This window comes from Phyllobates terribilis, unplaced genomic scaffold, assembly GCF_046119375.1.
Source record: "Phyllobates terribilis strain yellow unplaced genomic scaffold, ASM4611937v1 Scaffold_5__5_contigs__length_657084704, whole genome shotgun sequence".
Lineage (NCBI taxonomy): Eukaryota > Metazoa > Chordata > Amphibia > Anura > Dendrobatidae > Phyllobates > Phyllobates terribilis.
In genome coordinates this window covers 74,625,917-74,646,481 of record NW_027362765.1, presented here as the reverse complement: position 1 = coordinate 74,646,481, position 20,565 = coordinate 74,625,917, and the positions used below count along the sequence as shown (strand labels likewise).

General features: G+C 45.2%; 1 protein-coding gene across 1 annotated transcript in view; it reads right to left on the bottom strand.

Moving 5' to 3' along the window:
* The window catches only part of LOC141272053 (uncharacterized), a 32,402-nt gene extending 12,092 nt beyond the window's left edge, over window positions 1–20,310 (bottom strand). The window contains exons 1-7 of the mRNA XM_073682346.1: window positions 20,262–20,310; window positions 18,224–18,397; window positions 15,123–15,272; window positions 14,814–14,993; window positions 14,616–14,739; window positions 14,439–14,536; window positions 13,571–13,661 (exon numbers count right to left, since the gene is read on the bottom strand). Of these exons, the coding sequence (XP_073538447.1) occupies window positions 13,571–13,661; window positions 14,439–14,536; window positions 14,616–14,739; window positions 14,814–14,993; window positions 15,123–15,272; window positions 18,224–18,358 (778 nt within the window). The 5' untranslated portion in view covers window positions 18,359–18,397; window positions 20,262–20,310. The remainder of the gene's footprint in view (window positions 1–13,570; window positions 13,662–14,438; window positions 14,537–14,615; window positions 14,740–14,813; window positions 14,994–15,122; window positions 15,273–18,223; window positions 18,398–20,261) is intronic.
* Window positions 20,311–20,565: the final 255 nt, after the last annotated feature.

Here is a 20,565-nt window from a genome sequence, read left to right as displayed (position 1 = left end):
CAAACGCCAAAAAAATCACATTCACTGCAGCAGGTGACCAATTTTTTTCTTTTATTAAAAATAAACTTGATTTCAAGAGACCTGGCAATTAGAAAATGCGTAAATCGTGAGATATGGGATGGAAAAGTGGAAGTGCTGATGATGGTGCATGTAGACACCGAGGACGTGGGGCAGGTGCGACTATGCCTGTTACTGGAGCACAAGAAAAGCGCCCATCCACGTGTCTCACTTGGCAGGGAGACACGGTATATCATTTCTGAAGACAGAGCAGTGGGAACAGATGGGTCGGTTGGATAGCAGATGCTTCCAGGAGGCTTGGCAGCACCACCCTGTCTTCCACACGGTCCAGTCTCACCAGCCTACAGTCTGGATAACTTAATCCTCACCCTGATCCTCCTTCCTCCCACCATGTTGAGTCCCAGGAGACTAGTAATCCTACACTAGGACACTTAGAGAAGCTTTTTACAACATCATTTCTTGATTGTAGCCTCTCAACCTGCATGCCCCAAGAGGGACAGTAGGTCATGCTGTTTAGTGATGCACAAAACATAGAGCAGTCAAGGCCACAAGCAGATAATGGAGGGGAACGGCAAATTTTGTCTAAGGAGAAAGATGATGATGAGACACAGTTGCCGGTAAGTCTTGGTGTTAAGTCACAAAGTCAGGAGGACCAGGGTGCAGCGGTGGAAGATGAGATGGTTGATGATGAAGTCACAGACCCAACCTGGGAAGCTGGCATGAGGAGCGAAGCCAGCAGCGCTGATGAGGAGGGATCGGCAGCACCGAAACAGGCAGGAAGAGGCAGTCGGGTGACCAGAGGGAGAAGGCGAGCAACTGTTCCGCAGAGCATCACTACTCGTGAATTTCTTCATCAAAGAGTTAGGTGTTCCCCAGTCTGGGACTTTTATAAAGAGTTCTCAGACAAACAATATTGCCATTTTCAACCTGACTACTAAGAGCCTAACCACCACCAGCATGTTCAGGCACATGTCTTCTAAGCACCTGACTCGGTGGGCCGAACGCCTGGGTCCACAATTGGTGCAAACGGGTTACACCACTGCCTCTTCCCCTGTACTAGGTGCTTCCCAATCCCCTGCCCATGACACTGGGGCAGATGCCTCCCGCCCTGCAACTGTCCTTGCACATTCTGACACACCATCATCAGGCACTACCAAATCCTTGTCCCAGCATAGCGTTCAGCTGTCCCTACCCCAAGCCTTGGAACGAAACAGAAAGTTTCCAGCCACCCACCCACCTACAGGCCCAAATGCTAAACGGGCACATTTCCAGGCTGCTTGGTGAGGAAATGTTGCTGTTTAGGCTTGTTGACACGGAAGATTTCCGCCGACTCAAGGTGCCAGCCGTCACTCGGTACTCAGTCCCCAGCCAGCACTTTTTCTCCCGGTGTGGCATCCCCGCCTTGTACCAGCATGTGTGCGGGAACATTACCCGTGTCCTTACCAACGCACTTACTGGGATTGTCCACTTAACAACCAACAAGTGGACAAGCGCTTGTGGTCTGGGACACTACATTTCCCTGACGGCACACACATTGTGGAGGCTGGAGCCGATTCATACCCTGGCATGGCACATGTGCTCCTGACGCGGAGGATTGCTTTCTCTACTTCTATCAGGGTTTCCTCCACCTCCTACTCCAGTTCCTGCACCCCCTCCTGCTTCTCCTCATCCGTCATCTCCGATGTGTTATCTCAGACCACGTAGACCACTTCAGCAGGAAGCTCTGCAGCACTGCCACAGCGAAGCGGCAACAGGCTCTGCTGAAGCTAATTTATCTGGGAGACAAACCGCACACCGCGGCAGAGTTACTTAAAGGAATAACAGACCAGACAGATCTGTGTTTTTTGCAGCTGAACCTCCAATAAGGCACGGTCGTGTGTGATCCCAGTCCCACTAACAGGAGCACTATGGAACGCTCGCTCCATCGGAAACAAACTTTCCTACATCTAAGACCTTTTCACTACTAACAAACTTTCCTTCCTCGGCATCACTGAAGCCTGGCTCACCCCCTATGACAAAGCCTCTACAGCTGCATTTTCGTACGGTGGATCCTATTTTTCTCACACACCCCGCTCCAATGGCAAGAATGGTGGAGGAGTAGGTTTTCTCAGACAACTGCTCCTTCACCCACATCCCACTGCCACCCTCTGTCCATTTCCCCTCTTTTGAGGTGCATTCTGTGCACATCTATTCCCCCTCCAACTGGCTGTCATCTACCGCCCCCCAGGACCAGCCACCACTTTCTTCGACCACTTCACCACCTGGCTGCTTCACTTCCTTTCTGCTGACATCCCCACTATCATCATGAGTGACTTCAAGATCTCCATTGACACTTCCCACTCATCTGTCTCTAAGCTTCTATCCCTCACTTCCTCCTTCAGCCTTGCTCAATGGTCTTCTGCTCCCACTCACAAAGATGGCCACACACTGGACCTCATCTTCACCCGCCTCTGTTCCCTATCTAACTTCTCTAACTCTCCTCTCCCCCTGTCTGACCACAACCTACTTACATTCTCTACCCTCTCCTCTCCCGGTACACAATCCCCACTCCACAAACTTGCACATGCTCGCAGAAATCTCAAACACCTTGACCTGCACTCACTCTCTGAATCCCTCCTCCCTCTTACCGACATAAGCTCCTTACACAATGCAAATGTTGCTGCCACTTTATAGAACACCACAACAGCAGCAGCTCTCAATTCGGTTGCCCCCTCAAACATACCAAAGCTCGCACAATCAACAGGCAACCCTGTCACACCAACCTGACTAAAGAACTGCGAAGGGCCACCAGGGTTGCTGAGCGGAGATGGAAAAGGTCCCACTCCAACGAGCATTTCAATGCATTCAAATGGTCACTCACTTCTTTCCAGTCCACAATTACTGCAAGAAAAAACAAACCTACTTCTCATCTCTCATATCCTCCCTGTCTCACAACCCTAAACAGCTATTCAACACTTTCAATTCCTTCCTCCGTCCACCAGCGCCTCCTCCCTCTCCTCTCATCTCAGCTAAAGACTTTGCCTCATGCATCAAACAGACTGACACCATCAGACAAAGCTTTTGCCTAAAGTCCCCCCAGCCTCTCCTCACACCTACTCAATCCTCCTCCTCCAAAACCAGCTTCTCCACCATTACGGACAATCAAGCTTCCTCTTTACTCTCCAAATCACACCTTATCACCTACGAACTTGACCCAATCCCGTCTCACCTCATCCCTAACCTCACCACAGTCTTCATCCCAACCCTAACCCACTTTTTCAACCTGTCACTAACAACTGGTGTCTTCCCCTCATGCTTCAAACATGCCTCGATCACACCCTTTCTCAAAAAGCCCTCCCTTGACCCATCCTCTCTGACTAGCTATCGCCCCATATCACTTCTCCACTATGCCTCAAAACTACTGGAATAACACATCCATTCTGAACTGTCCTCCCACCTAGCCTCCTGCTCCCTCTTTGACCGCTTACAATCTGACTTCCAACCGCATCACTCCACTGAAACTGCCCTGACTAAAGTCACCAACGACCTACTAACTGCCAAATCCAAGAGAGACTACTCTGTCCTCCTCATCCTGGACCTGTCATCTGCCTTTGACACAGTGGACCATTCCCTCTTACTACAGACTCTCATCTCTAGGCATCACAGACTTGGTCCTATCTTGCATCTCTTCATACCTAACAGACCAGACATTCAGCGTCTCCCACTCACACACCACCTCCTCATCTCGCCCCCTATCTGTCGGTGCCCCCCAAGGTTCAGTCCTAGGACCCCTCCTCTTCTCCATCTGCACCTTCGGCCTGGGACAGCTCATAGAGTCTCACGGCTTTCAGTATCACCTCTATGTTGATGACACAGAGATCTACCTTTCTGGACCTTATATCAGTTCCTTACTAACCAGAATCCCACAATGTCTGTCCACTATTTCATCTTTCTTCTCTGCTAGATTTCTAAAACTTAACATGGATAAAAATGAATTCATCATCTCTCCACCGTCTCACTCAACCCCCCCCCCCATCTGACCTATTCATCATAGTCAATGGCGGCTCACTCTCCCCAGTTCCGCAAGCTCACTGCCTTGGGGGTAACTCTGGACTCTGAACTCTCCTTCAAACTACATATCCAAGCCCTTTCCACTTTCTGCCGACTCCAACTCAAAAATATCTCCCGGATCCGCACAATCATCAACCGCGAATCTGCAAAAACACTAGTGCACACCCTCATCATCTCCCGCCTTGACTACTGCAACTTCCTGCTCTGCGGACTCCCAACACTCTCGCACCCCTCCAATCTATCCTAAACTCGGCTGCCCGACTAATCCACCTGTCCCCCCACTATTCCCCAGCATCTCTTCTCTGTCAATCCCTTAACTGGCTCCCCATTACCCAGAGACTCAAGTTCAAGACCCCAACCTTGGCATACAAAGCCATCCACAATTTATCTCCTCCATACATCGGCAACCTAGTCTCCCAGTACTTACCTGCACGCAACCTCTGATCCTCACAAGATCTCCTTCTCTACTCCCCTCTTATCTCCTCTTCTCACAATCGCATAAAAGATTTCTCCCGGGCTTCCCCCCTACTCTGGAACGCTCTACCCCAACCCATCAGACTGTCGCCTACCGTGGATACCTTCAAAAGGAACCTATAGATCCACCTTTTCTGACAAACCTACAACCTGAAGTAACCACCGCTCCACCATACCGCAGCACGACCAGCTCTACCCTCACCTACTGTATCCTCACCCATCCCTTGTAGACTGTGAGCCCTCGCGGGCAGGGTCCTCTCTCCTCCTGTACCAGTCGCTGACTTGTATTGTTCAATTGTTTGTGTTTTGTATACCCCTTTCATATGTAAAGCGCCATGGATAAAATGGCGCTATAACAATAAATAATAATAAAAATAATAATAATGGGCGTAACGTGGTGGCGGCTGTGAATCTTGGCAAGCTGACAAATGTACTATACTTGTCACATGTGCTCAACTTGGTAATTCAGTGGTTTCTGAAACCTACCCAGATTTTGCCAGAGCTTCTGGTTAAGGTACACCACGTTAGCGCCCATTTATGCAAGTCAGGTACACTATCAAAGGCATGGGCCAATTTGATGACACCCTCCTAGTGTCCATGCCCTGATGACTGGGTATTTTTAACAAGGAGGTAAACGTTTTTAAAGATGGTCAAACAATACCTGGTTGACCATACCAGCGTACTCCCCAATTCCTCTGCGACCTTCAGCTATTGGATCTCAAAGCTGAACACCTGTCATGAGCTGTCCCTCTATGCCTTGGGGGTGTTGTGCTGCCCTGACAATAGTGTCTTATTCCAGCAGGTTTTAGTGCCACCAGGGGGTCATAACAGACAGGCACTTTCACCTGTCAAAAGGCTCACTCTGATAACAATGAACAAAACCTGGACTTTTCCACATCAGATGAAAGCAACACAAAGTGTTTTTAATGTTCAATATTTGAATGAGGTCGCCAGTTGTTACCTTCTAGGATCTATGGATAACTGGATGACCCTTCTTATAATTTCTATCCTTGTGCAAAGCCTTTAAGAGTGTATAAGTACCACAACTACACTTTGTTCACAATATTTGATTGAGACACTACAGTTGGTGCCTTCAAGGGTGTATGGCTGAGCCTGCCTGTAATTATTGGCAGGCATTGCATGGTGTGCATAGCCTTTATGAGTCTAGGAGAACCACTACATGACAATTTGTATCCGAGACCGTAATTTTTGGCACTTCTTGATTCCATCATTAATTGCACTGAAATTTCCAATTTTTTAATAAAAAAATTAAAATTTGGTTCACTTAAATTATATATTTTTTCTAAATCCTTTAATACAAGTCATTATACAGGAAAAAACGTTTCTTAACATTTTTTTTCCTGTAAACTCGTCGATTTTGAATGTTTTATTGTCAGCCCTTAAAGTGGAGTAAAAAGTATGACATCACTGTTCTCAGCAGCGATCTGGGAGTCAGAGTTGCTTCCAGGGGTCTTCCCCATGCTGTTCTACTTCCATTCAGCACTTTTTCAAGCCATTTCAACATTTTCACTGCCCCCAGACCTGCTTGTAGGGTCTGCCCAAAAAATGCTAAGATTTCACATTGACTCCCATTATACTCATTACTCGAAAAAAGCACCCGTGCATTAGGAATTGCTCGGTCCAAGTAACGAGCACACGAGCATTAGCAATTGCTCAGTTCGAGTAACGAGAACCCGAGTATTTTAGTGCTTGCTCATCTTTAGATTCTGTTGCTCACAATAAACTGAACCTATGATAAAAATTATAGACCTCTCCATTCTTTGTAGGTGGGAAAACTTGCAAAATCTGCAGTGTATCAAATACTTATTTTACCCACTGTACTGTGGCATGTGAAAGTTTGGGCACCCCTGGTCAAAATTACTGTTATTGTGAACAATTAAGCAAGTTGAATACGAAACGATCACTAAAAGTCCTAAAGTTAAAGATGACACATTTCCTTTGTATTTTAGGCAAATTATGCATAAAATTTTAAAAATTACCCCAAAAAATGGGCAGATGCAAAAGTTTGGGCACCTTTGGAGATTTGTGTGCTGACATAAATTTGACAAAGGTTTCAGACATTAATTAGCCTGTTAGGGTTATGGCTTGTTCACTATCATCGTTAGGTAAGGCCAGGTAATGCAAATTAACCAGTTTTATAAAAAACCCAGCCTCCTCTAACCTTGTGCCGAAAAACAACACCGATGGGATCTTCTAAGCAGCTCATCTCATCTGCACATGCGCCGCCCCCGACGGCCATTTTCTCAAAGTCCACCGCATTTGTAAACCATTGAAGTGTGGGGGCTCCGGGCTTTCATAAAATGTCAGCGGAGCCACCGCACCACTGAGCACCCCCTCCTCCCAGCCTGGGACCTGCAGCATCGCCCCACTCCTGCAGCAGCAGCTCTGGGACACGCTCCACCGCAACCGCCACTCTTGGTAAGCAATAAGACGCACGGACTATAAGACGCACCACCAATTTATTAAAAAAAAGCTTTTTTCTTATTTTTCTCACCAAAATTTGGGGTCCATCTTATAATTGGCAAAATACAGTGTATTTTTTTTTTGCCTAAAATACAAAGGAAACGTGTCACCTTTAACTATAGGCCTTATAGAGATCATTTCATCTTCAACTTGCTTAACTGTTCACAATACCAGTAATTTTGACCAGGGGTGCCCAAACTTTTACATGCGACTGTATATAGAAATATATATTATAATAAGCGTGGTGAAATGTTAATGTGTGGTGCTATTATATTATTTTCTGTACAGTTCCAGAGGAACTATGAAACGTTTAGGAAAGTTGCACATGAGATTTGTGGAGATGGATATGTTGAAATAGAGGAGGAGATGAAGCCTGGTTATTTCAATTATTTTTATGTCAAGAAAGGAAAATTATCTAGCACTGTGACAAAGACTGGCTGTTTTGTGCTACAAAATGAAGCTGATGGGGAAAATGTAGAGGAGGAAGTAGATTCCCCTTCCCAACTTATGTGTCCACAAACTGAATCTGAAGCCCGTAAAGAAGCATCCCCTACCCCCACAAATGTAGCCGTACCCCAGCCCCTGAATCGGGAAACTGAGCAATTTATACCTAAGGAGATTAAATACCCTACACTTCCCACTGGTGGCCAGCCACCACCATATAACCCAGATGGCTGGCTCTGTAATGGGTGTTGGGCCACTAATCCGAGTCACAGCACCAAGCTGTTGAGGGAGGGCAGCAATGACCCTTCACAGTTGACCAAGGGAGTGTCAAATTATTATGTTACAAGGTTGATTGTAATCAGGGAACGAGGCGGAGACAGAGCTCTGTGTGGGAGGATTCGGAGAATCTCTAATCCCGTTTATTTTACTTAGCATTATATATTGTTTGGAGTATATCAACAGCCAATCACCTACAGCCATACTACAGGCTTAAACCAATGGTAGTACAATTATTACGGAAACACACATATGGTCATATTATCGTTAGTTCGGCACATGATGGAAAGTTACAAGGTTATACATTCCAGCTCAGACTAGTTAGATAACAGGAGCAGGGTGTTTCATAGAATGTTCTTGAGAGAAAAGGTTCTTGTGAGAAAATTGCATGTGAAGCAGGAGAAAAGAATAAAAAAAATGTATGCTATGCAAGGAGTAATAATAACATGATTTCAGAAGCAAGCAATCAAAAAAATGAAGTAACTATAAAAGTAACTATAGCATGAATATCGATATGTCCTTTACAACTGTGTGGTGCACTGTGCTATTCATTTGCCCAACTTTTGCCCATCTTAACTGACTAATAATGAATTCAGCCTTTCTAACTAGCAGCAGCAGGAGGAGGACTCCTGGAGGGGGGAAGGGAGATGGCTCCGGCGGACTACTAGTGCGTGACGTCTGGTGATGGGTGTCATCTGACCATACAATTGGGACCACAATGGCAGAGCACAATGAATCGTGGAGAGAGACGAGAGAGCTGCCTGGCTTGGAGGCAGGAGGAAGCTCAGCCAGAGTGCAGGAGCTGCAAGTCAGATGCTGGAATGGTGTCTCTTGTTCTGAGGCAGGCAGAGGAGGGTGAAGAGGGTAAACGTGGGAAAGAAGCCCACGCGTACCACTGATTAGCTGATTTCAATTGCTCCGCATCCAGGCTCCGTCTGGAGAAGAGTGTTTGTGCTTGCATAGTGGTTTATTTTTTTGGTGAAAAAAAATCAAAAAAAAAATCACAGACGGTGCATTTTTCTTCTGGACACTTCGGATGGCAGAAAAAAGCACCTCCCAGCCTGGACGGAACAACAAGTCCCAGAGAACACAAAACTAGAACTGTCTCCCCGAGTTGCCCGCAACAAGAGTATGGCGCTGCCTAGCAACAGAAGCAAAGGCTGGAAGGGCCTCTGGACCCTTAGGGCCAGGCTGATCTGGAAAGGATCAGTGGAATCTTTTGATCAGGTTGTCAGCATTAGGCTGAATGCTGATAGTGGGGCCGTGGCCTTAATATTAGTATCAGACACCCACGATTTTTCCTCTAGTCCATAACCCTTCCAATGAACAAGATATTAAAGAGATCTTCTCATAAACCGAGAATCAAGGATCTTTCGTACCTCGTACTGAAGGCTGCACATGACCAGGACGGGAGGAGGAGGATTAGGGTGAACAGGCGAACATATAATAATTTTATTTCTTTGGCGCCAACATATTCCGCAGCACTTTAACATTAAGGGGACATGTACAGACAACACAAGTAACGCACAGCTCAGCAGTTACAGGAGGAGGGAGGGTCCTGATCACAAGCTAATAGGGGGGACACATTAGATAAAAAGTGCTCATGTATGGTCTAGCCATCAGTATAATAAATAGGGGTTATGATATAAAGCTGCAGGATCCGGTCATCAGTCAGTATCTGTACAGTTACCAAGTGCTATTGGGTGCATAGAAGATACGAAGACAGATGAATAGGACGGACCAGATTCTGAGGAAATTTTAGAAAGGGGGAACAGTGAAGCCTTAGATTAGTGGAGTGAGATTACAAACCTGTCTAAAGAGATGTGTTTTTAAAGCATGCTTAAAAATTTGGGGGCTAGGTATTAGTGGATCAACAGGGAAAGAGCATTCCAGGAAACAGGCACAGCACAAGAGAAGTTTTGGAGACGGAAGTGGGAGGTTTAGATTTTGGAGGATGTTAGTCCTAGCTCAGTTGCAGAATGGAGAGCACGGGTAAGGTGATTCACAGAAGGATGAGATGTATGGTGGTGCCAAACTGTGGAGAGCTTGGTGGGTGAGAGAGAGAAGTTTTTATTGTACTCTGCAGTGGAAGGGTAACCAATGCAATAACTGGCACAAGGTGGAGACATCGGTGTAGCAGCTGGACAGAAATACAACCCTGGCTGACACATTCAGGATGAATTGGAGAGCAGAAAGTTTGGTAAGAGGGAGACTGATCAGTAGAAAGTTTCAGTAGTCCAGGCGACAATGAATAAGAGCGACAGTAAAGTTTTTGCAGTTTCAACGGTGAGAAAAGGTCAGATTCTGGAGATGTTTTAAGATACAAATATAATGAGCGATTGAGTGATCGAATATAGGGAATGAAATAAAGAAATGTTGTGTGTCAAATATGACCCCAACTGAGCGAGCATGCAGCTTGGGAGTTATGGTTGAACCACTCATGGCTATTTCAACATCAGGTATAGGTAGGTTAGTAGAGAGAGGGAACGTGAGAAGGTCAGTTTTGGAGAGATTCAGTTTCAGATGGAGGGAGGACATTATGTTATAGTCAGTGGACAGATAATCCCTGGTATTTTGTACTAAGGTGGGAATGAGGACAGGAGAAGGTGTATAATTGCGTGTCATCAGTATGTGGATAGTACTGAAAACCGAATCTGCTGATAGTCTGTCCAAAAGGGGCAGTGTATAGACATAACAGGAGAGGGCCTAGGACTGAACCTTGAGCAACCTTGAGGCTGAGTGTCCACTATGTGTTTTCCAAGCGTTTATGCTGCGGAATTTCGGCAGCATAAAAACCTGGGAAACGCTTGGTAATCCGCCCCCCATGGTCCCCAATGAAAAGCAGCAATGTCAATGCCCATGCTGCGGATTTTTCCGCAGCATTTATGCTGCGCTCAAAAATCCACAGCATGTCCATTAATTTGCGGACACGCAGCGTAATCGCCGCCATTGACTTGCATTGAAGCGCATAATATCCGTGTCAGTACATTTGTACACACGGATATTATGCGTTTCTATGTGCGGATGGTACCCAAGTCTGGAGGAGAGGAGACTCTCCTCCAGACCTGGGTACCATAGAAACTGTAAAAAAAAGAATTTAAAATAAAAAATATAGTTTATACTCACCTTCTGATGTCCTCCCGGTGTTTTGTCTGCTCTGTCCGGTCTCTTGCAATGCTCGCGCTGTTGTGAAGGACCTGCCATGACGTCACTGAGTCATGTGACCCATCACATGGCTAAATGACGTCACCGCAGGTCTTTCACAACAGCGCGAGCCGCCCAACACACCGGACGCAGCGGAGATAACACCGGGAGGACATCAGAAGGTGAGTATAAGCTTTATTTTTTTATTTTTTACCATTCTTATTCTTTTTTTTTAACTAACTTGGTCACACTACTATAAATTCGGACTGACTGACCTTCTTCATTTTTTAAAGTAATGATGGCCACTCGTTTTTCTTTACTTAGCTGCCTTTTTCTTGCCATAATACAAATTCTAACAGTCTATTCAGTAGGACTATCAGCTGTGTATCCACCAGACTTCTGCACAACACAACTGATGGTCCCAACCCCATTTATAAGGCAAGAAATCCCACTTATTAAACCTGACAGGGCACACCAGTGAAGTGAAAACCATTTCCGGTGACTACCTCTTGAAGCTCATCAAGAGAATGCCAAGAGTGTGCAAAGCAGTCATCAAAGCAAAAGGTGGCTACTTTGAAGAACCTAGAGTATAAGACATATTTTCAGTTGTTTCACACTTTTTTGTTAAGTATATAATTCCACATGTGTTAATTCATAGTTTTGATGCCTTCAGTGTGAATGTACAATTTTCATAGTCATGAAAATACAGAAAAATCTTTAAATGAGGTGTGTCCAAACTTTTGGTCTGTACTGTATATTGATGTAAAAATAAAAAAAAAGTTATTGTTCTTAGAATAAGGGGAGGAAAATACAAAAGCACAAAAACAAACATACAAAAAACAAACAAAAAAAAAAAACGCCCCATCCTTAGGCAAATCGGACAAAAAAATGGACATGTCTCCCTTATTTATAGCGCACAACTTTAGGCTGTGTTCAGATGTGTGTTTGGGGGGGGGGGAGGGGGGGGAGAGTCTTGTTTCCCTGTTTCTGTTTTTTTAACAGAAAAAAGGAATTCATGTCCCAAACTGATCTGTTGCTCAACTGATTAAAGGAAGCAAAGTGGCACAATTGATTATTTTGGGGTTCGTATGGATTCCATAATATGTCCAATTTTTTTGCATAAATATTCAACCCCCTAAAGTCAGTACTTTGTAGAGCCTCTTTTTGCGACAATTAAAGCTGCAACTTGGATTATTTTCTATGAGCTTTCCACATCTGGCCACTGGTATTTACACCCATTCCTCAAAACAAAACTGCAGCAGCTCCTTCATGTTAGAGTTTTTTTTTTCTGGTGAACAGAAATCTTCAAGTCAAATCCTCAAGCTTTGATAAGGCCACTCCAAAACATTTACACATTTCCCCTTAAACCACTGGAGTGTTGCTTTAGCAGTATGTTTTGAGTCATTGTCTTGCTGGAAGGTGAACCTCCATCCCAGTCTCAAATCACTTACAGAATAAAATAGCTTTTGCTCAAGAATATCCCTGTATTTCGCAACATCCAGCTTTCCCTTGACTTGGACCATTATCCCTGTCCCTGCTGCCAAAAAACATCCCACAGCAAGATGCTGCCATCAACATGTCTTACTATGGGGATGGTGTTCTTGAGGTGATGAGATGTTGGTTTGGCGCCAGACATAGAGTTTACTTTGGTGGCCAAAAAGTTAAATTTTGATCTCATCTGACTACAGCATCTTTCACCATACATTTGGGGAGTCTCCCACATGTCTTTTGGCAAACACAATACCAGCCTTACAATTGTTGTGGTTAAGTAAAGGCTTTTTTCTGCCCACTCTCATAAAGGCCACGTCAATGGAATGTACGGCTTATTGTGGTCATATGGACAGATACTCCAATCTCTGCTTGGGAACTCTGCAACTCCTTCAGGGTTACCTTTGGTCTCTGTGCTGCCTCCCAGATGATTAATGCTCTCCTTGCCCGGGATGAGAGTTTTGGTGGGCTGCCCTCTCTTGGCAGGTTTGTTGTGGTTCCATGTTCTTTCCATTTCATAATAATGGATTTGATGGTGCTCCGTGAGATCAGAGATTGAGTTATTTTTTTTATAACCCAATCCTGACTTTTGCTTCTCAGCAACATTGTCCCTGACTTGTTTGGAGATCTCCCTTGTATTCAGACATTGTGACACTTACACTGCACACAGGTGGACTTCCTTTCACTAAGCATGTGACCTATGAAGGTAATCGCTTGCACCAGATATTTTTAGGGGCTTTCTTAGCAAAAGGGGTGAATCCATATGCACATGCCAGTTTTTATTTCTTTTATCTCATGAATTACATTATGCCTATATTTTTCTCACTTCACCAACTTAGACTATTTAGTGCTGATGCATCACACACAGATTAAAAAAAATGTTGTAATGTAAAAAAATAGGTAAAAAGCCAAGGTGGTGAATACTTTTGCAAGCCACTGTATATTTAGAGGCATCAACTGAGCACAGTGATCTGTGAATACAGGACTGTGAATACAGAAGTATCTCCTCTACAGCAGCTCAGAAGCAATTATGGCAAAAATAGTGTCAATTTAAAAAAAAAAATTTTTATGAGTAAAATCCATATGTAAAACTGTATAACAAACACTAGAACATTCAACAGCTAAGGTAATTCAACAAGCCATTGACTGAGTAGAATCTGTGACTTTTCTGCATTTAGTGGTCACTACTCACCTGTGTAGTTATCTGTAGGAATCTCCTCTTTACACCGCTCATCATCCCTCACATATGTCTGTGTAGTATTAATATGGGTCAGATCTTCACTCTGAAACAAAGATTGTAAAAGACACAGACAGATGAAGTCATGTGGAATGATTTAGAAGAACAGAAAAGATCATTTAACATGAGAACCAAAAATGACATGACGGCAGTAGTTATCACATACTTGCCAGTTTTCTTTATAAATTCAACCTGTCGCTCCTAATTCTAACCAGCAATCTCCATAACTAGAAAATTGTGAGATGATCCAGACAACATCTAATGTCTATGATCAGCTTTACATCCAACTAAAAAGATCTGCAGACTAGCAATGCTGCAAGTATAAAACACTGGAGTATACAATGCTGGTTAAAAGAGAATACCAGACATGATGGTGCTCAACTGTGCAGCAATACAATGTTCAAAAATTACGAAAGTAGAACAAAACTGAGTGGCCCTCACCACAGGTGCATTATTTTGTGCTTGTTTTATTCCAAGGTCATAATGGTCAAGATTCAAAATACCACAAAAATATATTTGCAAATGTTGGGGCCACTGCCGTACCCATTAAGGTACCAGCTGCCTGGATATACCTTGTACAAGGTCAAAATGATGACCTTGTACAAAGTTGTTCAGATGGCTTAATCTTCACGTTCTGAAAACTGATCATTTCATTTTATACTGCATGCCAAGGTCATCATTTTCAGTAAGGAAGTGGCCGGTGTTTCCAATAAATTGGCCATTCAGTGTATAATACTGGTGGATAAAACAAGACTGAACACAAGACATTTTTAGCCTTCTACACATCAGAGGGGAGATTTCATGAAACCTTCTCTCCATCTACCTGATAATCCTGAGGAACATTGGGATCTTCTTGTTTACAATCTTGTGGAAGAAGAGGACGGGGACATCTCTCTGGTGTTGTCCTCTTACTGGACTGATCTGTAGGAAACACGGGGACTGAATTCATTCTTCACATACAGATAATTATAGGCCGTGTGTACTGAGGAATGTCTATTACCTGGTAATGTGAGGAGCTGGGGAACCTCCATTATGACGTCCTTGTACAGATCTTTGTGTCCTTCTAAATAATCCCACTCCTCCATGGAGAAATAGATTGTGACATCCTCACACCTTATAGGAACCTGACACATACAATGATATCATCATCCCCCCGATCCCTTCATAGCGTTACTGTATAATGTCCCAGCAGTGTCACCTCTCCAGTCAGCAGCTCAATCATCTTGTAGGCGAGTTCCAGGATCTTCTGGTCCTTGATGTCCTCATGTATCAGGGGCTGTGGTGGAGGTCCCGTGATTGGGCTCGGGGGTTCTCCACCTCCTTCAGACACAGGGTCCTGACAGCGCTCACTAGAGGTCTTCTTCACTACTGTGTAATCCTGGTTATGGAGAGACACATTAATAAATCTCACTACAGACATTTCCAGAGTCCTCACCTCTCCAGTTCTGTCCATCTGTTATTCCCATAGATAAGAATGATGTAATGTGACGTCATCAGAATCTCTCACCTCTCCAGTAAGCCGGAAAAGGATCTCTAGGGTGAGATGTAATATCCTCTCCACCATTTTGTCCTTGTCCCTATCCATCCTTGTAGGGTCACTCAGGAAAATTCTCTTATATAGAAGATCTCCATTGAAAGGATCAGCAATTGTAGAAACCTGAATAGGGAGAAGATGACGATGTAACATCATAAAAATCCAATGTAAGAAATCTCCGGAGCTGTTACTGGCTTCACATGATCATGGCCCCATCCAGCCCCAGGTATAACACACAATCAAATTATAGTCACTGTAGTGGTCAGGTCCACATTAAGCCTCTACAGTGACATAGGATGGGGTGACTATAAGGGGTCCACGTCACTTTACAGGTCAATCTCACACTTGCCCCTCACTCAGACTACAGAATGAATATATAATGCACCCTCAATTAGTCCATACACCCAACAAGTTGAATGCTTATGGAAAGGGTGGTTAAGTCCCAATGACATGTACATAATGTACTCACAGGCCATACATAGGTCACATGCACAAACACCACTAAGTCTTTACGGAGACACTTAGGATCTTTACGGATACAAGTAAAAGCTATTAAGGTTTTGGGATCTAATATACAAAAAGTACAGTGCTTAATATGTATAAAAAATAGTGATATACTAGACATACAATAAGGGTTCAAAAACAGTTATAAAACAAAAAGGTAAAGAAAAAGTAGGAAAGTTCTATACTTAGCAGTCCTCTGTAAGAAAGATATTATTTATTATACATAGTCCATCCTTGGGGATGTGGTGGAACATTATTTTCCTCCCCCCATTATGTAGTAATGTCCCCCATTATTTTCCTCCCATATTATGTAGTAATGTCCCCTTCCTGGGCTCCTTCCTGGTATATATAGTATGTCCTCCATACTGGACCCATTCTAGTGTACGTGTCCCTCATCCTGGGCCCCACCCTGGTGTACGTGTCCCTCATCCTGGGCCCCACCCTGGTGTACGTGTCCCTCATCCTGGGCCCCACCCTGGTGTACGTGTCCCTCATCCTGGGCCCCACCCTGGTGTACGTGTCCCTCATCCTGGGCCCCACCCTGGTGTACGTGTCCCTCATTCAGGGCCCCACCCTGGTGTACGTGTCCCTCATCCAGGGCCCCATCCTGGTGTACGTGTCCCTCATCCTGGTGTACATGACCCTCATCCTGGGCCCCATCCTGGTGTACGTGTCCCTCATCCTGGGCCCCATCCTGGTGTACGTGTCCCTCATCCTGGGCCCCATCCTGGTGTACGTGTCCCTCTTCTGGTGTACGTGTCCCTCATCCTGGGCTCCATCCTGGTGTACGTGTTCCTCATCCTGGGCCCCATCATGGTGTACGTGTCCCTCATCCTGGGCCCCATGCTGGTGTACGTGTCCCTCATCCTCGTGTACGTGTCCCTTATCCTGGGCCCCATCCTGGTGTACGTGTACCTTATCTTGGGCCCCATCCTGGTGTACGCGTCCCTTATCCTGGGCCCCAACCTGGTGTACGCGTCCCTTATCCTGGGCCCCAATCTGGCGTACGCGTCCCTTATCCTGGGCCCCATCCTTGTATACGTTTCCCTGATCCTGGGCCCCATCCTGGTATACATGTCCTTTATCCTGGGCCCCATCCTGGTACACAGTGATGAGCAAAAGGTAACAATGTTTTGAACTTTTGACTTCCAGGCTCCATATCTCACCATCCACTACTACTTCAAACAGGAGACTACTAACATTTTATGGACAATCATCTTGACTATCTCATACATAAATTTGACTTGCAGCTCTTTTGCATATGATTAGTTATGCAGATTCTTGTCATGTCACTGCATTGTTACCGTTTTGTTCCTAAAAATCTAAATTCAATTTTTTTTTTATTATTTTGTCAGTATTTTGTAAATCCACCGTTGGCTTTCAACACTGCCTGAATCCTGCTGGGCATGCTCTCTCTCTCGATGCTATCGGAGTAGTATGATTACCAGGATTTAAACGGGTAGTCTCAGCAAAGACACTGATAACATGTTGCTAGGACAGGCCAATTGCTGCGGTCTGACAGGCAGGCAGGCTACAAGAATTGGGAGGTATCGGTGGCAAGAAAGAATTATGCCACTCTTTACCCTGTCCGCTCTGCTTGATGATCTCTGGAGGTTGCATGGTCTGCCTTTTGCGAGGCCTCTGAAGAAAGCAGGAGATGAAGAGGAGCAATTGTCACCTATGGCCAGTCAGTTCATTACAGTTATGACTGGTCGGATATCTGACCATTCTTAAGCCCCCCCATACACATTAGACAGCCATCATTCGGCTGACAGTTATCTCTGATTTCTCCATACACGGCCGAGCGCTCCTGTGTACTCTATGAGAAAGCCGCTACCAGACATCTCTGCCAGCGGCTTATCAGCTGCCCGAAATCAGACATGCCAGATCCTAATCTCCCATGTTATTATCTATCAGGGAAGAGTCGGCACCCATAGATATTAGACTGGCCATCAAACCTGTCAATATAGGAGTGTTTGGACGACATTAGTCTAAAATGTATGGGGGCCATCACTGACAGAAAATCCTGCTGATGCCATCCATGTCTGGTGATAACACTTGTCAATGCTAATACAAAAGCTGCACCCACTATGTGTAATGATTATCATAGGATCCATATAAGTATAGGATTTTGTGACTCCCAAGCTTCCTAGATGGCATCCTAAAAATCCCAAGACTGATTGCCAAGACCACTTATGTGAGGGGATCAGACCATCACTAATACAACTGATGTCAGCTCTTTGCATTTGGATGCTGATGTATCTGGAGATGATATATTGTAGGTGTGCTTGCTCTTACAACTTGAGGATCAATAGGGGTCAGACATAATTCTGAAATATAGGCTCTAAAATGCCCTTGTCAGAATTGAGCGGCGGCCATTCATTCTGTATGGGAGTGCTGGACAAGACAGCGCTCGGCTATTTCCAACATTTTAGAGAATGAGGGAATAACCCTTTCGGAGTGACGTCAGGACATCTGTCCAGATACAAGTCATACAGATGTGTAAAGCAGAGGTCCGTTACCGCCTCCTTCCCTGCATTCTCGTGTGCACGACCAGAATGGAGCCTTACCTTTCGGAGAGGTAAAACTGTTGTCTGAGATTTTGCCCACAGGGGTGGCAGGTAAGGAGAGCGAGGCTTGCACGGTGGAGTCTGTCTTCTCGCAGACTCGAGTCGGGGAGCTGGGGGCAGATTTCCTCGTTCCATCAGTCTGTCTTTCCCGGACTGCCAGTTCCTGCCGTAAATCTAACAATTAAGAGAAAAAATGTGAAATATCCGCAGATCTCACTCACTAATTAAAGTAAACATTGGAAAGAACTAACGATTAAAGAGCCATCTGCTAAATGTTCCTACAGACCCAAAATAATCCCCTTCTATGAGATGCTGCCAGGATGTGAGCAGCCCGCCGCTGCCGAGCCACAGCCGGACGGACCACGACACCGACCTTGTATCCAGGGCATATACAATGGCTGTCGGCTACTGCGAGAAAGTCTTCCCTGTCTGATTTCTTCAATCAAATGACCTTGTGTTTCATAGGGAAATATTAACCCCTTAACTGGTGAAATATTTCTACATCACAGGTCGGGTGTATAGAGCGGGGTCAGGAGCTGGGCTCGCACCGTGCGTAGCGGGTGGCGGCTGTGAAGTAGCCACCCGAGTGTCTTTATAGCCACGGATCGGTGCGTTCCCTGGATATAATGCTTCCCTTTGTCTGGCTATATTTAGTAAGGGAGCTTCATTTGGGAGCTTACTAACCATAGCTGTGGAGTCGGTAAGCCCTGCACTGAGCGGAGCTCACTGAGTGACAGGACACTGCTCCCGAGCTTAGCGCAGCTCCGGGGCTCGCTCGCTGGAGCGGCTCATCCTCCCCAGTGTCTGCGGTCGCATGGATTACAGCGGGGGACATCTCCGGACAGGTGAGTATAAGGACTTTATTATTTTATTCTTATTTTTACACATGGACACAGACACTACTACTCCCAACATTGTCCCTTGCTTGTGCTAATAACAGCGCGAGCAAGGGGCAATGATGAGGGTAGCGTTCAGCACCTGGTGCTTGGGAACAGCGCTAACTGTACACTGATTCCCAGGCGCCGGTACATGTGCTCCTGATGCGGCACAAGTGTGACGCACACGGCTATCTCTGGTACTGGTTTTCCCAGTACCGGAAATATCCGGACGCGTGAAACCGGCCTAAGAATGTGTTCCTCTCGATGGCCTGATTCAGCCGCTGCTTGAAGTCTTCCAGCAACAAGATTGTGGCCCTGCGAATGGGGTGGGGGGATAAAAAGGTCGTCATCAGTGGAGATGTTTACTACAAGACAAAGGTTTCTTATGTCACCCCTTTTCCTACAGTATTTCGCCTTCGGATCATGTCTGGGCCGCCGCCCCTCACCCCACTGGGGGCTGAGGTCTGTGACCCTGCAAAATGAGTCTCAATCTGTCAACTACACATTGAAGTCTATGGTTTGAACATCTGAATCTATTCACTGCAGTTCAAACAGAAAACCCATGAAGGACTCAGAAACAGGGGCCCAAATGTGATCTTAAAGGGACTGTCCCCTTTTGGGAACTTTTTTGTCTTTTTAAAATTTGCACCATTTGGCCTTTACAGACTCTTTCAATTTCCTGACTATGAAACTTTTCAACTTTTATGTTGTCATTAATCAGCTACGAGGCACGCAGAAAAAAGACAGGTTTTAAAAAATAATAATAATAATCTAGAAACTCTCCCTTGAGGCTGTGAGAACGAGCTCACTGATGGAGTCTCGGTTAGCTCATTTTGAAGCCAGCAATACGGTGCAGCACAGAGGCTACAGAAAAATATTCCAAATTCAAGATTTACTGTAACTTATACGTTATTTATTAGGTGAATTAATAATCCTTTATATTATTCTGTACAGCAACGATCTTCAGCCTTTACACTTCTCAGTCTCGTTCCTTGTAGGATTTATACATTTAGGACTTAATTCAGAAATGTAGAAAATTGTAAAGAGTTCAGGATCTTTCCAGCTCCGCTGTATATTCTAGTGGTCAGAGAGACCCCGTCCTTCAGCCCATTAGGGTTTAGTCCTGTTCCCCCATCACACACTCCCTGCTCCCTCATTACCTCTCACCAGTGCAGGCGGCTTCTCTCAGCAGCGTCTAGAATGGAGGTGATTTTTTGAGGGAATGATGTCATCGGAAGGGGCGGGGCCTCATTCAGTCCAGTGCAGCAGCCCCATAGAGGAAGCCGCGTTATGCTGAGGCTGCTGCACGATGGAGCTGCGTGCATATGGGAATGAGGACACAGGACTCTGAGGATGGATTTTGGGGGCAAAGAAGTATAGATAATGTTACCGTATGGTGACTGCTACTTGTATGGGGCTGCTTAGTGGGGAGCTAGCACAGGAAAAAGGGTTTATGTTACTTGA